Source organism: Athene cunicularia (genome assembly GCF_003259725.1).
Source record: "Athene cunicularia isolate RWA chromosome 6 unlocalized genomic scaffold, athCun1 chr6_part1, whole genome shotgun sequence".
In the NCBI taxonomy this organism is placed as follows: domain Eukaryota; kingdom Metazoa; phylum Chordata; class Aves; order Strigiformes; family Strigidae; genus Athene; species Athene cunicularia.
The window spans coordinates 9,126,847-9,154,142 of NW_020799105.1; the positions used below are offsets into that span (position 1 = coordinate 9,126,847).

Genomic DNA, 27,296 nt, shown 5'->3' on the forward strand with positions numbered 1-27,296 from the left:
CCTGAAACTAGAAGCAAGTTGCATAATTTTTTTTTTTTTTTTTTTAAATAAGCATAGTACTTCCTGTGGAGGCCTACTGCTTAGGCAATTGCTTTTCCATGGCTTAGTCATCCAGCATTAAACGAGGTGCCTGCAAGATATGTTTTGACAGGTGCTGCTGAGCTGTTTAGTTGAGGCAGTTTCAAGTCATGTCTGCTATTTGCTTTTAGTGGTTCTGGAATGGAATTTTTCTACTGAACTATTTAGTATAGTATGACCAGAAATAACTGCTTTATGCTCACCCTATTCAGAAGTGCAAACTCCATGGGAATAACTGGCAAGAATGGACAAAGAGGCCACAGATCTTCAGACCTTCTTGAGGTAGAGGGGCTGTGATCTAATGAGGGTAGTTCATCCCTGTTTACAGAAATTTATTTTTTGTTTCCTTCTTTTTTCTCCACTTGCAGTAATATTCTCTTTGCCACTTATTTGGTGATTATTGCCTTTCTGGAAAGTGAGCTGTATTACTCAAGCTCTTGAATAAGGCCTTAAATTAAATTAATAAAGCCTACCCTGGACTTCTATAAAGTAGTAAAGCAGAAAGAATTTGAATAGTTGAAGTGCTGGGTAAAATTTGGCACAAATATAATTTTACAGCTCACTCTCAATTGAGCAACCTGCTAAACAGCAATGGAGAAAGTAGTCTTGGCCACAGTACCTACAAGAATTGAATCAACCTATTAAGGAACACTGGCTTCTGATTTCCCCAGATTATGCTGAAATTTATTGACACAGGTGAAGTGAGACTCTTTCCCCAAATCACAGCAAGAGTGAGACTAGTGGGAGAAGATGTGCCTTTTCAGTCAAGAGGGTTAGGAGATGGTATTCAGGTACCTGAACTGTGAGGATAAGAGGATGATGTACTGCCAAATTCAGTGGTATATTCCAAGTACATATGAGAGAAGTTCTTATTTATCTTACTAAGTTAAATATCAGAGTATGTGTGGTTTCTTGACTCATTTTAAGTTTTTTCCCCCAGAAAACCCAGGTAGAAACAGGAAGAATAAATTGTTGAGAGGTTATGGTAACTGAAGAGTCAAAGGTTTAAAGTAGAGCTAAAAGTAAGCAGGATGGCAGTAGCTGAATTCCTCAAATGTTAAAGTGAAAAGAAATTAAGCCATTTAGATTTTAACACTGCACAGCCTTAATGTTTTTAGGTCACCTGAAATACTGCCTACATCAAATTATATTTAGTTGACAAACTGTAAATAGATTTGATCCTGAGTGTGTAGTAGTGTGATGGATTAAACTGTTACCTCAGTCCTAGCAAGAACCATTTTCCAATATATTGCTATTTACATGTATCTACTTATCTATAGCCAAAAAACCCTAGTATCTTTTACGTATATATGCACACACACAAATATACTAGTATTAATAAAAACTTCTGAAAAAATCAGGACAAAGGCTGGTTTCATAGCTCTTCTCCCAGGCTAACGCACTAGATAACCGTCAGCCTTGAAGTTTCTTTCAATCTAACAAGGGCCATCCCAATCAAGTAGCCACATGTCCACATGAGAAAAAAAAACAGGAGAAAAACTGAGGTGATGAGTAACACTTACATACCAAACCAGAATCACTTCCATTTTAATCACCCTTCAAAACCAGAACTTATTCTCAAACTGCACAAGAACTACTGAATACTCAACTGTTTGGGTTTGGATACTAAGTTTGTTTCACACCATGTAGAACACAGTGGTGACTGCAAGGGTGCAGAGTGAGGGGCCTTCTAGTGAGAGGACAACTGCTATGACTGTTTTTCAGTATTTTCTAGCTTTTAACCTGTGATCCTCTGTCATGCTTTATCAACACCCACCACAGCATGCTTTAAGAAAAAAACAAACCACCATCCAAAACCAAAACCAACAACCAAAAAAAACATCAACACGTTTCAGCAGCAGTTGCCTACTAGAAAAGAAATCCAAAACCAGACTTCAATGAAACTGGCATTTTTACTTTAAAATGGGAAGCAGAAATTGTTAGCACAGCATTTCTTATGAGAATAGATAAGACAACTGTACTCCGTGATGCATTAATCAAATGTGATCCTAGTTCTTCAAAAAAGAAAACCCAAATAGAAAGTGGCATGGACACAGAACATTAAATACAGGGTTCTGAAAGCAAGATTACTGGTGCAACATTAATCCATGCCTACTTCTCTCAGTTCTCTCCATCAGTAAAAACCACTATGCAATTAGACATACTTGTCTGTGGTTAAAAACTTTTCTAAAAAACAGCTAGTAAAATGCTACTCCAAACAACCCTCATACACCTACTCCATAAGCTTGTGCAAATTCCACAGTATGCATTTAAAAAAGGAGAATCCTCACAGCTGCCACGATAAAAATTATGCAGCTGAAATTCTAGGAAAAATTGTGTCCTCAATTAAGCAACTCTGACTGAAGTCACAATACCTAAGCATAGCTTTTCTTATAAGCACAGAACTACTTTAAATGCTGGAGAGGCCTTAAACAGCTACATGGTTGGATCTATCTCTGATAACCAACAGCTAACCTTTGGAAAACAACTGCAGATGAGGAGGAAATGAATATACTTCAAACCAGGAAACTCACGCAAATTGTTACAAAGAAAAGCTTTTGCAGGGGAAAGAAGATGAAGGAAAGAACCACCATTCAAACAAAAATAGTCCGAAGTATAACAGGGCTCCATTTAAACCTAAGGATAGAAAGGGAAAGAGAAGGGGGGAAGCATCTCCTATATATTCACATAATCTACAGCTCAGATAATTTGTGCCTCGATGTTGATGTAATGGAAGGCTAAGAGAAACCAAGTTACAGATAAGAACGTACATTGAGAAATGCTAGATAATATTTCACATTCCTTGTGAAAATAATGGGACATAAATTAGCCATTGGTGAAAAAATACTTCCTACAGCCAGTATTCTCTCTTTCTCAGTGAAGGATCAGTGTTGCTCCCCAAATAACTGTTGCACATCAGCCAACCCAGAGATATGTAGTAACTCCCAACCCTGGTTTTGTTTTAGAAGTTGTTTGTGTTTTGTATTGCTTTAAATGGTTGAGAAGTGCATTCTCCTACATAATTCATTGATCACTAGAGAGGGAAAAAGAAATGTAAATGTAAGTTTAGAAGTCTTAAAGTAATTCTTCATTCATCCCCAAGGTATTTCTTCAGGCTATCAACTTAAAATTGATTATATAAATCCTTAGATATGCATTAAAACAAACCACATTTTTCATTTAGGAGTTTTGCTACAGGCTTTTGTTCAACTGACAAAATACACTAGGGAGTGTAAAAAATATTTATTCAAACTAATTCAACATAACTATAATTTGCAATACTTAAAAACAAGATTTACAACAGAGTAATGACCTTCTGCCACTCATGTGAAATCATTTTATAATCCATACAGTATTTTCATAATTGTATTTTTACAATAGCTTTAACTTCCAGAGGAGACAATGAACTTTCCCATGGAACAAGTTTCAAACCCACTAATTTGCATCATTCAATTCTTCATGAGACTTTAAAAAACAGTAATAAATTTCTTGGAAATATATACAGTGAAGACCACTGAAAAGCTGTTTTCTCTAAATGAGGAATTCTGTAAGAAATATGTATTATATTGTTTCAAGACTATCTTACAGAGAGCAGCAACTTTCAGAGGTTGCTACTTTATTTAGAGTTTTATATAAAAGTGAGCCCACTAAGACAAATATAATCAGACGACTTACAAGATTATAGTAATTCTTCTGTTACAGCAAGAACTTCAAAAGTATCTGATATTGACTGAGTGTATAATTTTCAGTACCTGTATAGTTTCTGTATACTACTTGGCCATTATATACACTTTTGTACAGCTCTAAAATATTACATCTCAGTAATTAAGATAAACATACTATAGAAAAGGTACCATATTTTGAATTTCTCTAACATACATTATTGCATTCAGGTATGAAGCCCATTCTGCATTTACTTAATTTCTGATGAAAAGAAATACTTACTTATGACACTTCCACTAAAAGATTTTTTTTAAACCCTTCTCCATGCATTTGACATACTAATATGAACAACAAAAAATAATTGAGAAAACCAAATAAATTGTTAAGGAAAAACTTCAAGTACTAAATCTAGGTTAAGTCTGGTATGACTTTGAATAGTAAATGGCCATATTATGTTTGTCAAAATTTAACTCCACAAAACAGTTAATTTCTGTTGAAATTAATTTATAAATACATCAAATAACTGAAGTGCTTATGTCTCCCTCAGCTGGCTATTTTGAACATATTGTAATAGTAAAGCTTACTGTAATAAATAAACTTAGTTTATTACACATTTAAGATTTATCCTTTAGTTCTTTACAGAATGGAGCCATGTTGTCTTAAGAGTGTGTAGCCTGCTCGTCTGTACCATGCTCAAATGAGGTAAGCAAAGTGTCATGTTGCCCCCTTCCAGCCAGTCCATCCACTAGAGCTGGTATGGGCAGAAGAGGGCCTAGTCCTGGTGCAGAGCTGAGTTACACATCCAGGTCTGAAAATTTAGAAGGATGCCCTAATCTGTCAGTTTAAATGTAGCTTTAGTGTCCAAAGTACGTACGTACACACACACACACACACACACACACACACACACACACACACTTCACACACACACACACTTCTACCCCTCTTTGTACTTGTACGGATATTTACATAATCAAAAGAAACATGAAAACTAAACAAGTGCTCTAATACTTAAGGACAAAATAAACAACTGAAATTTACTTCCCCCCATGTAGTTATTTCACTGTGGAGGAAAGAAATGCTATCCAGCACCAGTTACAAAACGGTAAGAGCCATGAGAAAAATAACACTACACACTGCAGAAGATACAACAGGACAGTAAAAATTACCAGTAATACAAATCACCTGGAAGCCATGCTAATTTCTAGCCACCTAAGTGCTAGGTGTTAAGCTGACACATGAGTCCTGTAGAGTGATCTATCTTCTGCTTTCTCTGACCAGTCATTTGAGTATTTTACACTCCCTGTTTGATACCTGCAAAACCCAAGGAAATCTTTACTGACTAATGTCCCACAATTACTTCTCCTTGGTAATGACTCACACGTGCTTTCTAAAAAAAATTCTGTTCATTGTGTGAAGTGCTGAACTGGATGATAGCGTGGGTGTGAAAACATGTATAGAAAAGGCCTTTGGATATAGCCTACATTAATTACACAATTTAAAATATTCTTGTTCTGTAGTTGATGCCTTTTATTTCTATTCAGCTTACTGGCTCGAAGAAAATATTCAGAAGCCTGTTGCCCAACAGAAATACCCAAAAATAATGAAAGTCAAGTCACATTCTTCAGTTCAGTGGTTTCTGAAAGGCTTTACCCTGCCACAAGACAGTGCTTTATTATATTTAAAGAAAAAAAAAATAACAGGAGCAGCAACTTATCACAATTCTCTACTGTGCAATAATGATGGAACCAATACAACATAGAAACCTGTTAGGTGAGACTGTATGACATCTGGAGATCACAGCCTTATGCTCCTTCTTGTTCAGGATAATTTAAAATTTTGCGATGAGCTTGGCGCAAATATTGCTGCTGTTTGAAGTAAACCTTAAAAGCTCCTTTTATAGCAACAAAAGCAATTCCACCCTGAAATAAAAAGATATTTTGAAAACCTGCACAGTTCATTGTCATATTATTGCAAATGTTTTTAAAAAATTTCTGGTCAAAGAAGATTCATTTTCCAATCATATAGCATCTTCTTTTGAAGTTTAGCTAACTAGGACATTTCCAAATGAGCATCTCAGTTTTCTGTCACAATGCACTATTACAGAGGTTTAATATTACTTAAAGGGATTACATACTGGATCTACAAAGCCTTTTGAAAGCTTTTATTTGCTTGGAACTCTGAAAAATATTCTATTCTAAAAAAGTCAAAATACATCCTATTCAAAAATAAAGTAAAATACAGATATGTACCTGCTCTCCTCCATTCTCTGAAAATATACTATGCATGGCAAAAGGAATACTACAGATTTGTATAATCAGACTGTGAAAAAGACCACTTGCCAAATGCAGTTGTGAAGTGAAATAAAAATCTGTTCTTTGTAAAACAAAATTTTTTCAGAAAGTTTTACAATATGTTTAACTCAGACACCAAGAAGCCTCTAGTCTGCATGAACAGTTGTAATATCACTGTTTCTTCCATATGGAAGGGAGGGGTGCATAAACATGTTGGAGTTGAAAACAGGGGCTGCAGTGACAGTCAGATGCCCCAGGATAACATCTTCCCAAACTCAGTGTGCTTCCCCTTGACAGGCTGCAAGCCAGAAAGGTTACCCACAAGGAAGATTCAAGGAACTCCCTCTCTTCATCCTCCCACCTCCTATCAACTTCTACAGAGTTTATTTTTCTCTCCTTGTATTAAATAAGTAACACTGATTCCCTCAAAGAATTAGTAAACAGAAGGTAATATGAAAAGGTTGATAATATAAACCCCAGTCTTCCCTTGCATAAATTGTTCTTAGGAGATGCTGGTTCTTCATCATCTTTATCACCTTTTATTACTGCTTAGGTATGCCTAGTACAGTACCAGATACAAGTTTCAGCCTTGTCCTGAAGTTGAGATTGGTTTCAGTCATAAGGACAAAGTCTCTCACACAGGTGATGCTTGTCCACTGCCAAGATAGGCAACCTTAAAAAAACCCCTTACCTTAATCAAATGTCACACCAGTTCTAGATCAATTTATGGTTTTTTACTTTTCCTCCCTTCCCCCACAATACAAGTTTTTATGAAACAAACAATACTGAATCTTACCAAGATTGTCCTTTGTAAATTTGAGTTAACACTGCTGAACATCAGCTTGCCAACTATTGTGGCAATAGTAGGGAAAACTAGAGCTCCACATAGAATACGTGTAGCAGAGACATGATCTGCCAAAGGGTTGGCCTCTGCTGGAATACGAGGAACAGGACATCCAATGCCTAAAGGGATGAGAGTGAGGGAAGAGAAAGTTACAAAGCCACTACCTCAAACAGAATACAGAAAGCATGTTAGTCCCGACCTCCCACTTCATTATAAATCTATAGCCCAATTACTTTGAGAACTAACCCGCTTCTCAGGGAATATTCTAATCCATTAAGTGACTGGAGTAATTTTTACTTTTAAATAAGACTTGTGATTTTCAATAGCTTGTTTTGTTACTAGGGCCTTAACGGAAACGGTGTTCCTGCTCCTCTTGCCCTACCACCTTTCTCACTAGGTGCTATACAAACACCATCTAAATAGAGTGAACATAAAATAGAGGGAAGGTGTTAATCACTTTTACATAGGAGTGATGAAAACTACTTGCCTATCCCCATCTCCTCAAGGCACAAGTTCAAGGTAGGTATTGCCTTTTAAATTTAGTCACATTACCTGGAAATATGCTGTTCAAAATTTGTAGCTTATTAGAGTATTTGCGCCACAGTCTGAGCACATAGTCCTCCCAACGAATCATCTTGCCCAGTATTAGCATGACTGGGATAGTGGGAAGTCCAATCAAAAGAAATAAAGGATCAGCTCTCTCCATGACATCAAGACCTTCTTTGTGACCCACAACCTGGTAAATATGTATATAGTTGACAAATGTAACAAAGGCCACAACTGAAAAAACAGTGTAACTTCAAAAAAAGTCTAGTTTGTTTGGGGCTGCCCATGCATTTTAAGTTAAAGATAAAAAGAATACTTCTATCCCTAATACACAACATCCTTGATTGCTTATTGAGCATAACACAGGCAAGCTACCAGCCTCGGTTTGCAAGTCATTAATCCTGAAGAGAGCTGGAACACAATTACCTTACCATCTCAAGAAAAATTTCATGTGTTTCTGTGTAAGTAAAAGCCTAAACATCTGAAACATCAAAACAGCATGCTTTCCAAAATGCATAGAAAAATTTACAAATTTAGAATTATTAATTCTACACTCAAACTGATAAGATACTACTCTTTAAAGGATAAATTGATAGCAAGTATGCTGGGATGTTTTTTTTTAAAAAAAACCCTGTTATTTAGGAGTACCTTATGCAACAGAGATCACAGTATTAAAAAGCATTGCTTCTCTAGACAATGCAGGAAGAGGTAGATTATTTTCAACTGCAGTGGAAATAACAGCCTATCTTCACTTGTACCTCATTTTAAAGTGTGGTTAGCGCTACAATTTTAAAGGACAGACATCACTGATGTGCCTAAACCTTTCCACTGGCACATAAAATAATCAGACTTAGCAGTTCATAAAATGTACATATCAAAACTGTAACAGAACAGTGCCTTATGTTTTCCTAAAAAGTACATACTTTTAATTAAGTAATTAACAGTGCTGAGGACAAAGAAAGAAACTTATGTGGTAAATATCCTCTAAAGTTGTCTCTATTTACACATTACTAAATGCTAACAAAGTCGTTGAAGTGCTTCTAGAAAGAACAGGCTCTTTCATGACTTTTTCCGTAAGAACCAGGAAGACCAAAACCATTAAAATAATAATTACATTTGTCAGACACTGGATTTCTTGATGTGTTTTCATTGACTTCTTGTTTTCCCCACAAATACAAGAAGCTATATCAAATCTTCACTTGCACAAAACTTAGAATTAGGTGATAAGGCCAAACAACTAATACCAGCAGTTCTGGAATAAGTAGGACACAGGAAAGAAGCTAGGGTAACATACCACAGTACCTTTTCAAGCCATACTTTTTAGCCTTGCTTTGAAAACCATTCTGTGTTATTCTAGAACAGAAGTTATGTTACATTCCACAGCCTTTAAAAACAAACATAACCAATATTGTTGCCACCAAAAGATTATTCTTACAAAATCTGTCTTCCAGCTTCTTCACTATCTTCACTCAAATTGTATTGTCTGACACTATCCTGTTTCTTCTTACAGTCTTTGTCTATCAAAAAAAAGCCTCAGTATCTTGTCTCTGCTGCTTTAGTTTATTGTTTGTTTTCAGTAACCTCATACAATTTGTTACTGACTTAGCTACCACTGGAGTCACAATGTCAATTCTGTATTTAATTTTTCTCCATCTGAAGCTTAACCTTTAAAAATTGTTTTTGTGCTTCTCTGGCCCTTCAACTAAAGGAAAGGAGTCTGAAATGGATCAAGAAACAAGTTGTATTAAACCTCGCAAATCTGGAGTGGTAAAAGGGGTGAAAGAGTTTCCCTCCATTATAAGCAAAAATAAATTACTCTTTTAACCAGCATGCCATCCATATCATCAAAAAACATTAAATCAGTGGAAAATAGCCAATTCTTCATACCTGGGATTTGACCAGCTCTCTAAACTAATGTTTAGACAGTTCCCCATTTCAAAAGCAAAACAAGTACGGAAAGGAGCATTTCTCTTTCCATTTGTTTATGTAGTTCTAGAGAAGCTAAAAAGGTCATAGGAGTTCCTACAGAAAAAGGCTCAGTGTAGCAGTGAGGAGATAAGGCCTGATATATTTCATGAAATCTAGTTGTAGTTTTACAGATGGTTGCAATGTTCCTGTAAGGGCCACAACAAGAACAAAATATCAGATGAGGAAACTCCCAAGTGTACCATTCTGTATTAGAGACTCATCCACTGGAATGGAAGAGGTATTGAAAAGTCCTTATACATCACTTGACCAGCTGCTCAACCCTGGCCACACTTGTACCAGGGAGACTGTACCATCTCAACTGGACTCCACTTCAGGTGGTTGTCATATACATTTCTACTATCAGATCATGTACAAACAGAACCAAAATAGCACACAATCTCGAGACAGAGCTGTAGAACTGCAGTATCACACAACTCAAGAAAAAGCAGTGCTGAGTGACTTAGATAAGGACTAGATTGTATATTTACAATTAAAACTGTGTAGAGGAATACTTATTAGCATACAGATTTGTAAATTCTACTACAACTGAATTAGCATCAGAAATACTTGTATGCTTTCAGGCAAAACACAGGTCATGAGCATAATATAGGAATCAACAACTAAAATGGTAAAGGTACTTCTAGTTGTAAAGTCTACGAAAACTTGTCTTGTAATTGAGCTAGGGCATCTGTGAACAGGTCTTTCCATGGTTGATGTCTACCACCTATCAATGTTATTTTAATATTTAGATAGCAAGTTCACAAGAACAGAAGTATGAAAAGTATTTTTTCCTCTTTCAACTAACCATACAGTCTGAAGTAATTGAAAGAATATACTATTAGTTTGCACTGTTCTGCATTGTTTGTTTCTGAATAAATTGTACCATTCAGAGCATGCATTTTCCCTTATATAGTAAAAACATGGTAGGACTGAAAGATTCACTGTGTCTTAACCATTTGAATGTTACCAGCAAAACTTTTCTACAGGTAAAAGAGATTAAACTCACATCTTTTCTGAAGAATTAGACAACCATTATTAATAGTTCAGTGGTAGTGGCACCTATTCTGTAGGAACAGAAGATGGTCCACCAGTCTGCCATACAAAGGGCAGCCAGCTAGAGTAGCAGTGAATTTTTAGTTGCAGACTGAACCACATTTGAACAGGCATTGCAGTATGATCAGTTAAAAGTGAAAAGCCTTCTATCCATCCATCTTGAATTCACTTGTTAACTACACCATAAGTGCTGAAAGCAGCTATAACATGTTTTAAGCCAATGAAAAAAAGGAGTCTTAATTGAGTTTTTCATTATAAGACTTGCTTTTTAAGCTGGTAAGAAGAGGGAGTACATGTGTACCTGCATCACTGTCACAGCTCCATACGTTACAGCTGTCCAGTATATGGAGCCCACCATTATTCCAGCTGCAGCAAAGGGACATGCCTTTGAGATCAGTCGATCTGCAAGATCCAAAACGTAAACAACTGGACCTATGATAAAGGGAAAGTAAGGTTTCAAGACATATAGATATATATATAAAAGCATACTGAAGAAAGCTCTCAGCATCCATCACTGATAAGGAAGAATGAACTTGGCAAAATACAAGTCTGACATCCCACACATGCTGTTTAAATGAGAACGTATAATTTAAAAAGTCCTAAGCTAAACCTGTAACTTATTTCTACTTCTACCATTTCATTCACCAGTCTTTGACATATTAATATAGTGGTTAGAGCACTGACTAATTTACCCACTAAAGTTGACTAGCTGCCTTTGTATTGAATCAGAATTGTTCTGTTGTAGAAATCAGGCTTAGCAGCTTCTTTATTTGTTAGATATTATAGTTTAAGAAGGAAGAAATACTAATTAGTTGTGATGTACTTCATGTGGTTATCTGACAGCTTCACATGAGAATTCTGTTACTAATCTATCCTGCTCAACAGTAAAAACTAGCACAATCAATATGAAAGATTTCTTCTGCTGGAAGAGGCTGTATTCAGTATTCTTAGAGGACTGCCCCTCAAAAAGTTGGAAGAAAACCCCCTCCTATTCAGGTTACTTACTGCCTTCAATGACAATGCATGAATAGTTTCCTTGTTCTGTCTATGGACAGCTGCACCTGCCAGACTTCCACAGAGAAACACATTACCCTGACCTATTCTGGTTAGGGAAACAAGGGTGTGCTTACACCTCTTCTTAACAGACTGCAAGAGCACCCCAACAAAGCAAAAGCCAGAAGTTGAAGTCTGAAATGTATGTACATAAGTGAAAAATATCATCCTCATGATCAGATTCCACATTACTTTTGTATGTCCACAAAGTCTACATACAGAATGTCCTCTTCCAGCTCACAGGCATGAATAGTTCTTGTTAGCTCCCTCTTTGTTCCTACCAAAATCAGTGAAAACATTACAGTTACTCTCAAAATCAGCCCATAGGCTTTCTTCAAGTAATTAATCCTCCATGTTTCTTATCACAGTTTATCCACTCCAGCCTATAATTATTTTATTACTTCCTAATATTTTGGTGGTTTTTTGGTGTTTGTTTTTTTTTGTTGTTGTTGTTTTTGTTTTGTTTGGTTTTTTGTGGGTTTTTTTTGGGGGGTGGGGTGGTGAGGAGTGATCTCTCGAACAATGGTGTTAAATGATTTACTGAATTCCTGATATACTAGATGTACAGGACTTCCACTGCATGAACTGCCAGGCTAGTTAGCATGTTTTGTACCCCAATCCTGAGTTGTATGCCATTTTCCTCCTGACCTCCAATTACATCAAAACTTGTTCTGACCTTGCACAGAATAGAGAACATTAGGTTCCAAGGATTTTTTTTCCCCTTTTTTACCTTTCTAAAGGTAAAGATATTGTATTTGGTATTATCCAACTATACAAAAGTCACTTGCAGTTTAACTCTTCACTTGAACACTCCTAATACATAATTTGATATTCTTAGTTTTTTTAGGGTGGTGATAACTTAGCACCCTGTTCCCAAAGATTGTCTCTGAACTATCATATTTGCATCAAATTAATTTAAAGCTGTGCATTTAAATATACAATCAAGAACTGAAATTCATACCAAAAACATTTTGCAGAAAATTTTAGTCAGCCACACAGACAAAACTGTGACTCCTTTTCATGACTTAACTGGTTCTTCTCTAGTGTGAATGCTTTCAAAACCAGCAGTTCTAACTCAGGTCAAGACAGCCAGTGAAAACAAGTAACAGGAACATGTACCTGAACATGTTCATTATCATGTTTTATCAGCCCTGGTATTCTTGTAAGGACTCCCAAATACATCTTGTTCCTGGTGGGGTTCCTCCTGCACCCCCCACCCCCATTTTGTTTTTTGTTTTTTTTTTTTTAAAAAAAAGAACAGCGTAGGATTTTTACATACTGTTTGTACAGCATTAGCATCCAGAGACCTCACAGAGGGATCACAATTTTTTTTCCTTACACAGGCATGTGTGTGAAAATCATACTGAAGAGTTGCAATTTAAACACATTTAGCTGACATGCAGTCTTGACAGAAGTCACTGTAAATATTGCCAAGTCATGTATCAGACTAGTGGGCAGTGCTAAGCAACTTGGGCAGAATATTGTTTAATGTACTCTCTACTCTCACTCTGCTGGAGTCTCAAGTTCTTATCCTACTATTTATGTACTTCAAATTAGTTACTTTTGCACGCATCTTCTAGTACAGCATGTATTCTTTGTTTTAGTAATAAGCTCTAGTTTTAAGGGCAGGAAGCATCTTCCTTGTGGCTTGTAAGACAGTGAACACCTCACCAGCACACTGCTTCATATACACCCACCAATGTAAATTAGTCCATAAGTAACTGACAAAGTGTAACTATAGATTTAATTTATTCTGGAGTTGAGCATCCTATTATTGATAAAGTGCCAAAATTAAAGGGTTTCTGAAGAAAAAACACTCAAAATAAAGAACTGGAACAAGCAGTTCAACTGTATTAACAATTATGTTTAATTTTCCAGGATAGACTGAAAACAGGATGTCTATCAATGTGCTGAAAGTAGCAACAAGGTCATAATGGCAAATACTAAATGCACAGTAATTTACACATCTTGACCGTTTCTCACAGTCACTGAAGTTGTTTAGTTGTACCATTTTGAAAAACTTACATTTGTTTGAAGAAGGTGAAGGCAAGAGACTTGAAAAAAACATCATATTTGTTGAGTCCTAAACAGCAACACGAAGCACTGAAGCTTGCCTTATACATCTTGGCAAGGTGATACAGCAACAGCAGAAGTCTAACACTAAAAGCACTAACAGATTGCACATACTGATCCTAATCATTAGAAAAAGCAAGCTACAGACTTTACATACAAAATCTTGAGAGAAGACTAGAAAAACACTGTTCTAAATTTTTTTTTTGTTATCCCTTTAAGAAGGAGCTTGTGAGACAGGAAGAAAAATGGAACTGTTTCTTTTAAGATGGTATTAAGGAAGAAGCAGGAAATATCACTGACATACAAACTCAAGAAGTAAATACAAAATACAAAAATATTTTTCATTTCGTAAAAATTATCATGCTTTAACAGAGCTTTTCTTGCCAAATTCTATTTTCTATTTATAAAACTGAAATAATTATCTAAAAGTTACTTTCAAAGTGGCAATAATATTTTCCAATTTAATAAAAAAAGTTCTCAGAAGAGAGGAAAATAGCTAGTAAGAACATAGTGCGTATCAGTTTTAGAGCTTGGTAGCAACTATCAAATTTGAAATGGAATTGTAATTTTAAGATACATCACTAGGGGTGGTGGTTTTGAATCGGTAAATAGACACACACTTTTACTTAAAGAAATTCACTGATGTCTCCTCAAGTTGACATTACTTCAAAAATATAATAATAAATAAAAGTAGTTGTGCTAAGGAGTGCCCTTTGACAGAAATTTGGTTTTACAAAAAAGTTTCCAGAAGTACATTAGAGAAGTCTTAGTGTATGTAAGTTTCTGAATTATGATACCTCAGGGAAACTTTAGTTGTTAGTTCTTCCCTCCCTGCTCAAGTAATTTTAGTTTCTTGAATGGTATCAACAGTGATGTCTTCAAAATGTACCTGCTGCACCAGAGACAGGGCTACTGTCAAGACTACTTGAAAACATCTTACTGTCCTAACTCTGCTTGGTGTGACCTTGACGGACTTGAGTTGTGATACAACATTTTTGGGTTACTAGAAAGAACTTCAGAAGAGCAAGACTGTCTCACTTGTTTCAGGCACTTCAAGCTCATGACTGATGGACCCAAATTAATTTCCCTCCTCTACTACTACTACTGATGTCTTGAGTACTCTTATACAAACCTGAATTTTATACCCTTCTCATCTTTAAAAATGGAAAAATATGGTATTATGAGGGAAAATAAATCAAGAGATTCTTGTATGCCTGCATGCAAGACCTGAACAATCTTGTGCAAGAATTTTAGGCTGGCTTCAGAAGCTTAGAATGTTAGTAGGAATCTTAGCTTTCAAATAAAGAATGCCACAAATTGCCGGAACAAATGAAAATACCTGTTATGTGCATGTAACATCTCCAAACTATAGTTTCCTTCTCCCACTGACAAAATAACATGCAAATGCAGGTCATGTTACAAGTTCATCATTCAAGACACAAGTAGTTTTAAACTGCTTCAAGTTTTGTAGTATATTGTAACTGTCCAGGTATCAAATAATTTTTTTCCCCCAAAGCCAATGCTAAATGTTATTATTTGATGCCTTCTTCATGACAGAGATTAAGATTTGTCTCTACTTTATCCTTGTAGTAAAGCTCTATGGATATGAATCGTGGTTGATGTAACTACATAGTTCATGCTCATTTATGTTTGCTTGAATATCAACAGTATTCTATATTTTCTTTCCAATTCTTTAGTGTTCTATTGTGGAAATAAATATCACTACCCATATAAAATTCCCTTCACAATTTTGTCAGCCCTTATACTAACAGAAAAAGAGGTCCTGTCCCAAGGAACTGAGAACGCAAGTTATTTTCAGCTGTTTGATTACAGAAATAAGATACTTTAAAATAGGATGCCTGTACTCACATGCTGTATCAGCATTTCTTTAACAAGCAGTTTTACTTTGAAACAAAGTTTAAGTTTCCATGGCAACATTTCATTTTCTTGCCCTACTTAATATACCCCATAGAACATACAGGCAAATGAGGGCTGGAATAACAGCAACCACTGCTAATTTAAATACGTGCAACATACTGTGCAGTGTCCTATTCAGCTACTCAAATAAGCAGACTCTGGAAGACCATCCCTAAACTTTTTTCCGTCACCTTGATAAACTGAGCTAGAGCAGCATCCTGCAACCACACATATTCTGCCTCTTGAATAGAGGTCAATACTGACTCAGTAATACCTCCCAAACAAAGCAAAAATATGTTTTTCAGGTAATGCAACAGGTTGTTCAGTAAGGTTCCTTCCTCTGAATTTCCTTTGACAACAGTTTCTCTGCAAGCTGAGAAATAAAAAAGGATGCATTTATTTGCTAATATGTGACAAATGTTCTTAACAGAACGGGTTGTTAGGCATTGGAATGGGCTCCCCAGGGCAGTCAGTGGTGAAGTCCCCATCCCTGGAAGTGTTTAAGAGTCAGGCTGACAAAGCACTTAGGGATATGGTGTAGTTGAGAATAGGTTAAGGGTTGGACTGGATGATCTACAAGGTCTTTTCCAACCTTGATGATTCTGTGAACTGCTGAAAGAAGTCACCTTCTGCTCAACAAGAAGAAAAAAAATCACAGTAACCATTAATAAATTACATGTCAATCACTTGCAAGACATCAATATACCTAAGTGGAACAATTCAAAGTTTTCAAAAGGTAGTTAACTAAGTCACCAAATAAGAACAAGCAGAATACAGTTATTTATTTCTGTCTGGAAAAGGGAATAGACAAGTTTAACAGAACTGATGCTCCAAGGACAGAAAAGTAAAAAAAGTAGGAACAATACAAAGAAACAACCCATTATGTTATGTTTAAAATTTAAATGATACATATCTTACCTAGTTTTGGAAATACTATTAAATATTCTGCATTGCACTGAGGACAAGCAACTCTAGCAGTACTGTTTCCTCTTTGCTTTTCATCCACCCAGCGCTGCAGACAAGTCTGATGAACCCATTTCGTAGAGCCCCTGCACCTGCAAGGTCTCACCCACTCTGCTGTCCGATCATCCTCATCAGTAGCAAAACAAACCCAGCAGCTTCTGTAATTACAGGAAGAAAAAAAATATATATATTTTTTTGCTACTTTTACATGCTTAAAATAAAACTTCACATGTGAAAGCATGTAGTTGTAGAAAATGTGCACTTAGAGGAGATGATTCTTGTTGCTTCATTCTTAGTCACCAAAAATATATGTATTATATACCACAGTCTTGTTCTGGTATTATTACAGACAGCTAAGATACTGCTTTTAAGACATCTTGAATTATTAATTTAACTTTCAGGTAATTTATGAATGAAAAAGCATTAAATGTGCAGTTCAACCTCTGAATAATTCAACATAATGAAAAAAACATTTTTAAAAAAAAGATTTATTATCCTCTCCTACAGCAGACATTTTGGTAAATTTTTAAAATTAAAAAGATCAATACAGTAGTCTAACTTGGGAAATTAACTCCAATCCATTTAAATGGCAAAACACAAATGACAGTGTATCACAAACCAAACTGTAAATAATTATATTAATTTCTTCTCTTTGAAAAGAGAAAGCACTTCATTCAGATAATTTATATTATACAAAATTAAAGGACTTGAAGAATACTATTGTACCACTAGAGGAGGAAATTTCTGCACTGAAGAAGTATCTGGATATATCAAATTCAAACATGAATTCTACAAGGAGAAAACACAAGACTGACAGGCTGTGCAACCCAACCTCGAGAGAGCACACGTCCTAGTAATTCCCAGGTATCTGGTCTGATGAATAGGCCAGATCCTTGGACAGCTTACAGCTTGCAAGAGGAAGTAAAATATGGATCTAAACTAGGAAAATATCAGATATGTTGACCCAATAACTTAGTTTTCACTGTGAAATAATATGCTAATTCCCATACTGAAGGTATTGAAGTTTAGATAATAAACCAGAATCTAACAAAATAAGAATCTTACTAGAAATATAATCTGGTTCGATATATATTTTTAAAATAAGTATTTTACACAAGCCATTGCAATCCTAGTTAAACCTTTATAAAAGTACATGGCAAACAGCATCCCTGTAATTTAACTATCAAAACACAATCTAGACATTAGGCATTAACAAGTTTTGCAGCACTATTTTGATTCTGAAGTTTTGTTCTCTACAATTTGAGTAACATCATTAAGATGAAACAGTAGAAGGCTTCTTATGTGTAAGCACTAACAGACAGTAATTGAGATAGTAAAAAGCCGTGAAATGCTCTGGCACTAGTAAACAAAATCATGTTAAGATTCAAGAAACACAATTGCAGTTTCTACATGGGGATGTTACAGTGGTTCATGACGCTTTTCCTCTCCCTCCCCTAGCATTTGTTATCAGTAATAAGCCTTCTTCCTAGTCTTTTAAACTCTTCAATGAATTTTTTTCCTTTTTTCAGCTTCTCAACTACTCACCTTTATACCCATGCCCTCCCATATTTTTTATTTTGGTCTGCCCTTTCTGCATCCCATCTCTAACCTCTGCTAGCATCTAGGAGGAGAAATTACAATTCAGAAGTTCCCTCCAACTGTAGTCATTTTGCTAGATTGTCATATTTGCTGTTGTGGAATCAATACTAAATAGTTGTCAGAAAACTTACTTAAATTTATACTGGATTATATACATACTCTTTTCTCTGCATCCATTTAAAAAAAAAAAAAGGAAATAAAAAGAAACAACACCTGTAACTATCTAAAGCTTGTTAGATGAAATTTAAAAGGGAATTACATACACAAAAGGCCAATCTTACTAAAGCCAAGTTCAAAGCAACAAAAAATACAGTAAACAGGTTGCAGTTTTTGCTTTTGTTTTTAACTACTCTGAGGGAAAGGGAGGAAATGTACATTGGGAAGCCTGATTAATTGAAAAATACTGTGGTCTAACAGATTCTTTTAAGACTTCAGTATTCTGGATATTTGGATAGTATTCTATTTGTACACTTAAAAATGTTTCACAACCGTGTCTTGTTTATAGAAATAACTGTGCCTAAAAAACATTTTCAAGAGATTCTTTTAAAGTATTGAATCTTTTTCTGATTTACCGTGGTGAAAGTATATTGAAATTAAGTTGCAAGTATATAAGACTAGAATGTAGCCTGTAGCAGTTTATTACTGGCATACTTGTTAAAAGGAACACAATTTGAGATGCAGATTCCAGGAAAGACTGCAGGAAAATCAATTTAATATTGAACGAGAGGTAAAACAAACATAACTGTCATGTTCACATGTCCAGTTGTAACTACTGAACATATTATAGGAAGTACAGATGTAAATTTTTAACATTGGTGCTCTGAAACTAGAACCTCACCAGTTTGCATTCAAGAAGACTGACATCTTGAATCAGAACTGCAGTTTCTTCCATTAGTTTTAGTGGAAGGGTAAAAGCAAAGTCTAATTTCACTTTTTTTCTGTCTTTCAGCGTAACATCTGTTTAAATCAGAATCATCATGTTATACACTCCTGTAATACCATCCCTTTTCACCTTAATGCTCCCAACATGCACCTCTAGTAGTCCTAAATGAAAGGACACATTAACCTTCCTAAGCAGGAGGAGGAAAGACAGTGAAGCCACAAGTTAGCATTTTCATCTAGATTCTTACTGAGACTACCACTAAGATCTGAAAGGACTACAAAATGTGGCAGACATTTTGATTCATTGCACTTGTTATCAAGATGTTCTTAAGGAATGCAGGGGTTCTTTCTTTTTTTCATTAAAGGTAAGCCTTCACTCATTTATTCCACATCCTATTTAGGCCTACAACTGCTCTAAATTTGTAACTTAAATTTTTATCTTTAAACTAAACACTTGACAATAGAGCTATTTGGGTCTTGATGCCAGTAAGGTCTGATGCCACCACACCACAGAAGTCTAAAGTTTATTCAAATTACAGATTTAAGCATTAATATAATCTTGCTATGCTGCAATTTTAACTTGTGAATTTGTCCATGAATACTCTGTAGATTAAATTCCATTCAAGTTTTCTGTTAAGGTTAATAAATAAGGAAAAATATGCATCTTTAATTGCGTCATCCAATTTCTTGCCAGGCAATCATATCTTAAAACCTGAAAGACCCATGAAAAGAATAACAAAATCCTTTACAGACTTAAACCTTCAGCAAGTCATGAATAATGAACAGTAAATTCCCTGTATTCTGTCATCGGCTTTATCTCTTTCCATTGACAGCAACTGTAGCAGAAAGGGCTAAATAAAACCATTTCAAAACAAGTATCTTGGCTCTTGCCAGATTTTCCATTTTCTTGTACTGAATAAAATATGACCTTGATTCTTACCACTGAATCAGGTTGCTACTCAGATAACCTGAAATAGAAAAGGCTGACAAGGTAGAACAAAGCATTGTTTCTGATAGAAACTCAAACCTTTTTCCTTGATGACTTTATACAGAGCCAAATCAATAACACTAATGTATTTTTCCATACTTCTTGGCTTTAAAAAACCCAAACCAAAACATACACAAAAAACCCCCAGGCCAATATCATTATTTCAGCTTTGAATACAGGGTTACAAATGCCTTTGAGATTCAGCTCCCCAGCAGATAAAGCTCGCTCATCTCAAAAAGTCTATTCTGATTCTGAGAATAACTCATTTATCGCATCTTTTTTTTTTTTTTTTTCCTCTACCAAACTCTCTTCAGGACACTGCATATGTTAAGAGCAAAGCAGATGGAGAGAATGTTGTATTAAAGACTCGAGATCCTATACTCCAAATGTTACATGACTAATCTAGAAAGCCAAGGTCTGCCTAAAAACACGCTTCTCCAAATCACAAGTTTCTAATCAATAAGGAAGCCACTCTGTCCTGTACCTGCTTAGAGTTACAGCTCCAACACACCAGTAAGATCCTCCAGTACCAACAGACATAGCTAGAGGCAGACAGCTTTCCTTTTCATTGAGCTATACTCCCTCTAAGGGTTACTTTTTTCCTCTAAACCAGTCTTACATGGGAAGGAGGACAGGATCTAATTCATGTTATTTAAGCCAAATCTGCCCCAATCTGTGGGATCTGAATTCACTGAGCAGGCATGACTGTAAAGCAATACAAAGAAGTAATTTAAAAGCAGTATGTTAATTATAAATATGCTAGTAAAAAGTTTGCACAACTCTTTAGTGCCCCATAAACCCAGCAGATACCCTTGTGTCCACAACACTTAATGGAAGATGACTTGTGAGACTGGAACAGCACAGCTGCTTTGTAAAAGCTGGTTTCAAATATTCAGTACTGCAAGAGAACGCAAAAGTCTTGGGATTTTTTTCCCTGATGTTCAGTGCCATGCATGTATGAACAGCAAGCAAAACCAGAAAACTTCAGAGAAAATAAAATACCTGCAAGACTTAACAAGACCTAACCTAACCCTTACCATGGAAATTCAAATTTAAACATGCATGACATGCTCTAGAGCCATGACCTAAAAAGCATTTTTTCCTCTTATTACAGATCCTGCATAAAATAAGAAATCTCTAAGAAAACTTCTCTTCCACATCATAAAGCACACTGCTTTCCCTTAAAGCAGCAGGAGTTTGCTGATATCTTGCTATCCGAGTAAAGCATCCTTATTCTGCTAAGCAGCAAGTGACTGAGTGGCTTATCGCAAGTGAATTTTACATCCAAAAAGTGGAAAGGCTGAAACATAACTGATAACAAGGATAGCACAGATAGCCAATGCAGTGAGGGATGTAAATGCACCTTGGAAGAAGTAACTGAAAGCACTCCCAACAACTGGCCATAAAAAAAGGCACTGTTCCAAAGGATGATCCACAAATCTGCTGTTTGTAAGAGGTAATTTTTCATGAGCTGTAACAAATTTTTATGCATGGTCTATATTGACAGATAAAATATCTTTGATGAAGAATAGTGATAAGCTTCCACTAAACCTGCCAACTATAAATACTGTAAAATCATGTTTAATGGGAAGACTAGGATGTCAGAAAAATCAAGGGAGTTAACTAGTAGCATACAACACAGGCAGGCTGCTTTGGAACAGGCTAGAGTTTTAGTAGGGTAACACTGCAAACTGTTCTCTCAAAAAGCAAGATAAACAACACATTGCAAATGCTACTGGTAAACACTTCCTTTTCCTGAGTTTGAAGGAGCCAGAAGAAACAAGATTGTTCTGCTCGATGGCCACTACCTGGTCATAACCCTAGCCTGATAAAGGGTTAATAATAATAATAATATTAATAACAACCCTAACCCTCCTCTGGTAAGACTACAAAGAGGAGAATACTGCCTAACCCAACAAATGCTACCTTACACCATGCTTCACAGAGGAAATTAAGTGCTGGAAGAGATGAACTCTTCTACAAAGCCTAAGGCATCATGAAGACTTCAACAGGAGAATGCATACAGACCTACCTACCACAATGATGGAAGTTTCTTAGCAGAGGAAGACTGCAACAGGATTATAGATGGAGCACCACTCTTTCCCCAATATTTTTCTGGCCATCTCACACAGTAAGAAATGCTCTTAACTTCCACCCAAGCTCTGACTATCAAACTCAAAAAAATCCTCACACCATCCTAAGGGGAAAAAACCCAACACACATACACAGAGCGAGGAACAGAGCTATCAGTGCAAAAACAGTAATCTTAGATGCTCCATCATGACTTTCATGGATCCTTTTTAAGGCAGCGTGGCATAGCAGCCATATGCCAGCCTGGATCATTCAACTAGAAAACAAGCTGTAACCTCAAAACAGAGTGAAAAATCTTCAGAGGAGGTTCCTGAAAGTCATCTGACCTAATACCCAATTCTGCTCTGCCTAGTCATCAAGGATAGGATGTAATGCTGAGTAAACAAGAAGCTGGTGAGAATCTAAAACCAGCTGTAACTAGACTTTACTACAAAAGTAGTGCTTTTATTCAAAACAGCAGAAAAGAGTTAAATAGAGAGTATCAAGCTAACACTGGTGTGAACAAATGGCCACACAAGTGGTATCCATGTATGGGTTTTGACTTCCTCTGACCACAGGATGGCATTGTTTAAACTAGATTTTTAAATGCTTTTAATAAAAGCCCACGGATGACTAAAATCCAATAAGCACACACATTAAAACAAAACATAGAATAATTAACTAGAAGGTGTACTAAAGTGTTCTAGTGATTACCAGAAGTTCGATTTATTTATATATTCTCAATTATAGCTCCAATAAAGGAGAAATATTTTACACTTGAGTTAACTGCACTATATAAAGGCAGAGATATGAGTAAAGGACAGTTCACAGAATCCGGCTGGCAACTTACAAGCTTGTGGATAAAATTAAACCTTTGACTGCCAGCCACCACCTATTGTGCTTGAATCGTGCCTTACAAGGCTTTTATGGCCTTTACTTCTACCCAACTTAGCTAAATCTATGGAGGATTTCCTATTCACTCTCATTGGGTATTAATCTCTGTTTTGTAGCAGACAATCTAGACTACTGGTAAAAAATTACCTTTCATTCTGGACAAATTAAACTTTTGCAACCAGTTCTTCAGGCATATTCCTTTTTCACAGACTTCAAAATTCAAAGTTCTCTTAAAGGCTTTGTTTAATATTACCATACTCTCGCTTTTTCAAAAGTAAAATCTGGGAAGTTACCAAGGCTCAGTAGCCTTGCTATGAGCTTCGAAATATATAAAGAACTTTGCTGTTACAAACATTTGTTTTCTTTCTAAAGGGAAGAAGGGAAAACAGGGCCCTCCTAAAAATGTGCAAAGGACAAATCAGGTTAAACTATTACTCATACAATAAGCACCTTACTACTGAAGCACTACACATTTTGCTAATTAAACTGTTGTTACTATTATATATTAGTAGCTTGGCATACAACTCAACAATTTAAGCTACTGAGTGCCTGCTGGTGTCTGTAACAGTGAGTCTTACCATCACGTTTAGGAAGAAAAATAAGTGACCAAAACTAAATGGAAAAGAAAAAACAAACAATAAAACCAAAACAAAGAACTCCATGCACACACAAAACAGTTTACATCCAAAACTGAAATATGCCTTGAACAACATGATTTGGGAAGAAAAGCTGAACAAGTAATCAAGTATATACATACATAGCAAACACTGAAAAAGTCTAACAGCATTCAGTTAACGCCTTAAACATTTCATGGATTTTTTTTATAATGCAGATAGCATACTATATAGGCAAAACATTTGCTTAAGCATTGTTTGACAAAGCTGTCAATCACAGACATAGAAAGTAACAGAGATAGGAAGCAACTAGGAAAATATATTTTAGAGGATAAAGTTACTTCCTTGAATGTTCCTTTAAGCATCTTAATTATGTATTAATTGCCTGTAATATTCACAAAATTGTATAGCAGTATGTCTGAAAGCTCTTCCTGCTGAGGAAAATGAAAGCCAGAAGAAATTCCTTTAAGTCTTAGCTTCTCTCGGTGTCTAACTGCAAAGCAGCATAACGTCAAGGTATGACTGAAGTAGTAAGAGGCTCAATCAGCTAGAATTCATATACTAATATTTACACTGGCTGAAGAAAGAAAAGCTGTGAGCATGTTCAAGATACAGCAAGAGCTCTAGATGGCAAGATGACCTCATACAACTTTCTCTAACAGATAGCATGACCTACTAGGAAGATAGGACACCCAAATATTGAGAAGCTAAACTATCTGATGAGGCCAAAAAAAAAAAAATTGTCTTAGTTCTAGCAACACTGCCAGATTTAGCAAAGGAAGATAGCTTCAGACCTCAAAGTAGTTTTAAAAGCCATTCTTGCTGTAATTCATCAGCAGTCTACCGTATTAAATTCTTACAGCAGTCCTCACTCCCTAGGGACACTACACATTTCACCACATGCTAAACTTTGGGTTTTGACTCTCTCTGTGGTGTCCAATACATCGGATTTACTTGCCAGACAATAAAAGTGGAACAAACAAGTAACTATATCTAACTTCAATAATTTGAGGTCTCCTGGAAAAAAGTACCTTCAACTATACCCTTGATCTCATCACAAACTGAATTCTACTCTTTGAGAAGAAAGGAAGAAAAAAAAAAGCACTTGCATCTGTTTTCAGTAGCTCAGTCAGCACCCTCTCCATTTAGACAGTGACAAATTAAACCAAGACATACAAAATGTTGGTGGAAAAAAAACCCCAAAGCACATTTAAATTGAGAACAGTGCACAGAAAATTACTCATTTGGCTCTCCAACTAATTAACACTAAACGACCACAGTTAAATAGAGGGAAGATCTGTGTGAAAAGTATCAACACAGACAGCAGAAAACTGATCTGAAGCTCTAGAAGAGAGTCAGTTGTTTCTCACTAAAAAGAGAAAGTATGCCACAATGCTCTAAGATACTGCTATACTTTAATTACATACACAAAACATTCCCCAGTCTATGTTCTCAGAAAACAACTTCTTAACACTATTGAAGAATTTTAAAATACTAGCATTGAGGCTAACCTTGACATCAAAACAATTCTGGTACAGTGTACTGCTTGCTTGAAAATGCTGCCTGTGGACCAAGGTTAGGAATCATTGCACAACTGGTTTTTAATCAGTTGTGCTATTTGATGAGCATAACTATATCCATTTTTCCTCCATTAGCCAAGATGTAAATTAAAGCAAGTGTTTGGTCGACTTCAAGGAATTCAACCTTTATTTATTCAAGTTTTGAGACAAGGGGTAACAAGCATTAGTCCTTCATATCTCCTGGAGGATTTACTTTTCCATAACAGAAGGTTAAGGTGTACTTATTAAGCTTCCTTAATCAAGCACTAACCATATCTGTGTTTTCAGAGATTGGTATCGAGATGTCTTTAATCTGCTGTTTTAAACTGGAATGTTAAATACAATTCCATCCCAGAAAGAAGATAAAAATATGTAGGTTTTATTAAACTAGCATTAAACAACGTTACTTTGTACTGGGGGAAAGGGGAACAGAGTTGCATCAGAAAAACACCAATACTGGTATTTGTGGTACACGTACAGAGTAGATGACCTATTTCAAACATCAGGAGCAACATAAATACAGAATAGACCAACTTTGACATGTCTAAAACTCTGTCTTGACATTAAATTACTGCTGTAACAAGCAAAAGATAAAAGACAAGAAAAATAAAATTAGATTCCATTCACAGAGACTGTTAGGTGAGCTCAACCTCCTGCAGCAATTTCCCAGTATTACACAGGTACCAAAAATACAAGTTAATCTTTAGGCACAATATCTTGTTACAAAAAACCCCACATTAGCATAGACTTAATCGGTTAGAAACCAAACATGGCTTCACATTCCATTTTTAGGCATGGTAATTGTGAAATGAAAAGTTCAGTTTTTGTATGATGCATGACTAGTTTCATAGTTAAACTGACCATACAGGGCAAGCAATTTTTCTGATATGTTCTTCCAAAGAGAAGAAAAATAGGAAGCCTAGTCCTAAAGCTGCAAAAATTGGCAGGAAGACTCCAAAGCAAGCAAATTGCTTTGAACTCAAGAGTTTATATAAGAGACACTATTACTCAAGTTATTCTCAGTTTACAACTTCTATTTTTACCAGCTAATTTACAGTATACAAGAGCAATCCAAAAAGCTCTACTGAAGTCGTTATCTTGTATCCTCCTAATATGTAATTAAAACTGAACAATTTGAGACCTAAAAACTACCAAAAAAATTTAAATGCCAAGAAGATATGTTCTTGGAACATTAATACCTCAAGAACAACAAAAATGACTACTCAACTGGGGCAGACATTGAAAATTTGAAAGTGTCTTTACTGCAAATACACACGAACAAAACCTCAAGGTGTCTGATCATAACATTAAGTGACTCTCCTCAGCACTCTGTAGAATCGACTGCATGACTCACCGGTAGAAGTCACAAGCACTCATCACATGGCCGCCTGTAATTATATCCTCCACAGAAGGCTAATTTGTGTTGGCACATTTTAGTCCAATATAAAATATTCACTTCTAAACAAAAGCATTCAGAACCCAGGATAAGGCATTTACAACAGGAGAAACAAGTGAGGAGAGATAAGAAACATATATAAAGACAACATTAGTGCTCTAAAATAGAGGGACTAATCTTTTCTCTAGAAAGACTGAAGAAATAACTACTATATTAAAACAGTTTTACAGAAAAAAAGGTCACTGAATGCCAGCCCCTCTTGTATATAGCAACTCCATTATTCACTACCTTCACACTATTAAAAGAAAGTTAATACATACACCTCGAAGAAGAAATGCATGACCAAAGGGAGAGACAGGCACAGCTGCATAAACTGAGAACACCAAATAGTTCATAATACTCATTTGCAATCAATCACCCAAAAGCCTAGAAATGCTAACTACACTTATCCAGAAAGTTTGTTTCGAAACATAAGCATATACCAAGATTGCATGGTTGGCCCTCAAAACAATGGGTATTTACTTATTATAGGGAAACTGTTATAGAGCAGGCCAGTTTAATTTCATTTTTATCTTAAGATAATTAAGATTAAAAATTATAAACAAATTAACAGCTAGTCCCAGATTTAATACAACTTCAGTAAAACCTTTTTTTCTAAAACAGCATTTTAAAGTAGACTTTGATTGGAATTTTTCTTATCCTATATTAGTGTTAGGCAGGAGGTGTATAATCCTTCCCCCAGAATTGACACAAAAAATCCTGAGCCTAAGCACCTTCACTGAACAGTAGAAAGCTATGGTCAAAAAATCACTCATATTGCAGTAAAATAACGGGAGAGAAAA

At 35.8% G+C, this 27,296-nt stretch overlaps 1 protein-coding gene across 1 annotated transcript; it reads right to left on the bottom strand.

Annotated features, from left to right (window-relative positions):
• Positions 1–5,269: 5,269 nt before the first annotated feature.
• On the bottom strand, positions 5,270–16,708 carry MARCH5 (membrane associated ring-CH-type finger 5). The gene is made up of 5 exons (XM_026851378.1): positions 16,408–16,708; positions 10,748–10,878; positions 7,432–7,615; positions 6,832–6,998; positions 5,270–5,663 (listed from the first exon to the last, which is right to left on the bottom strand). Exons 1-5 carry the CDS (start codon positions 16,691–16,693, stop codon positions 5,547–5,549), a joined length of 885 nt encoding a protein of 294 aa, XP_026707179.1. The 5' UTR covers positions 16,694–16,708; the 3' UTR covers positions 5,270–5,546.
• Between the last annotated feature and the right edge of the window lie 10,588 nt (positions 16,709–27,296).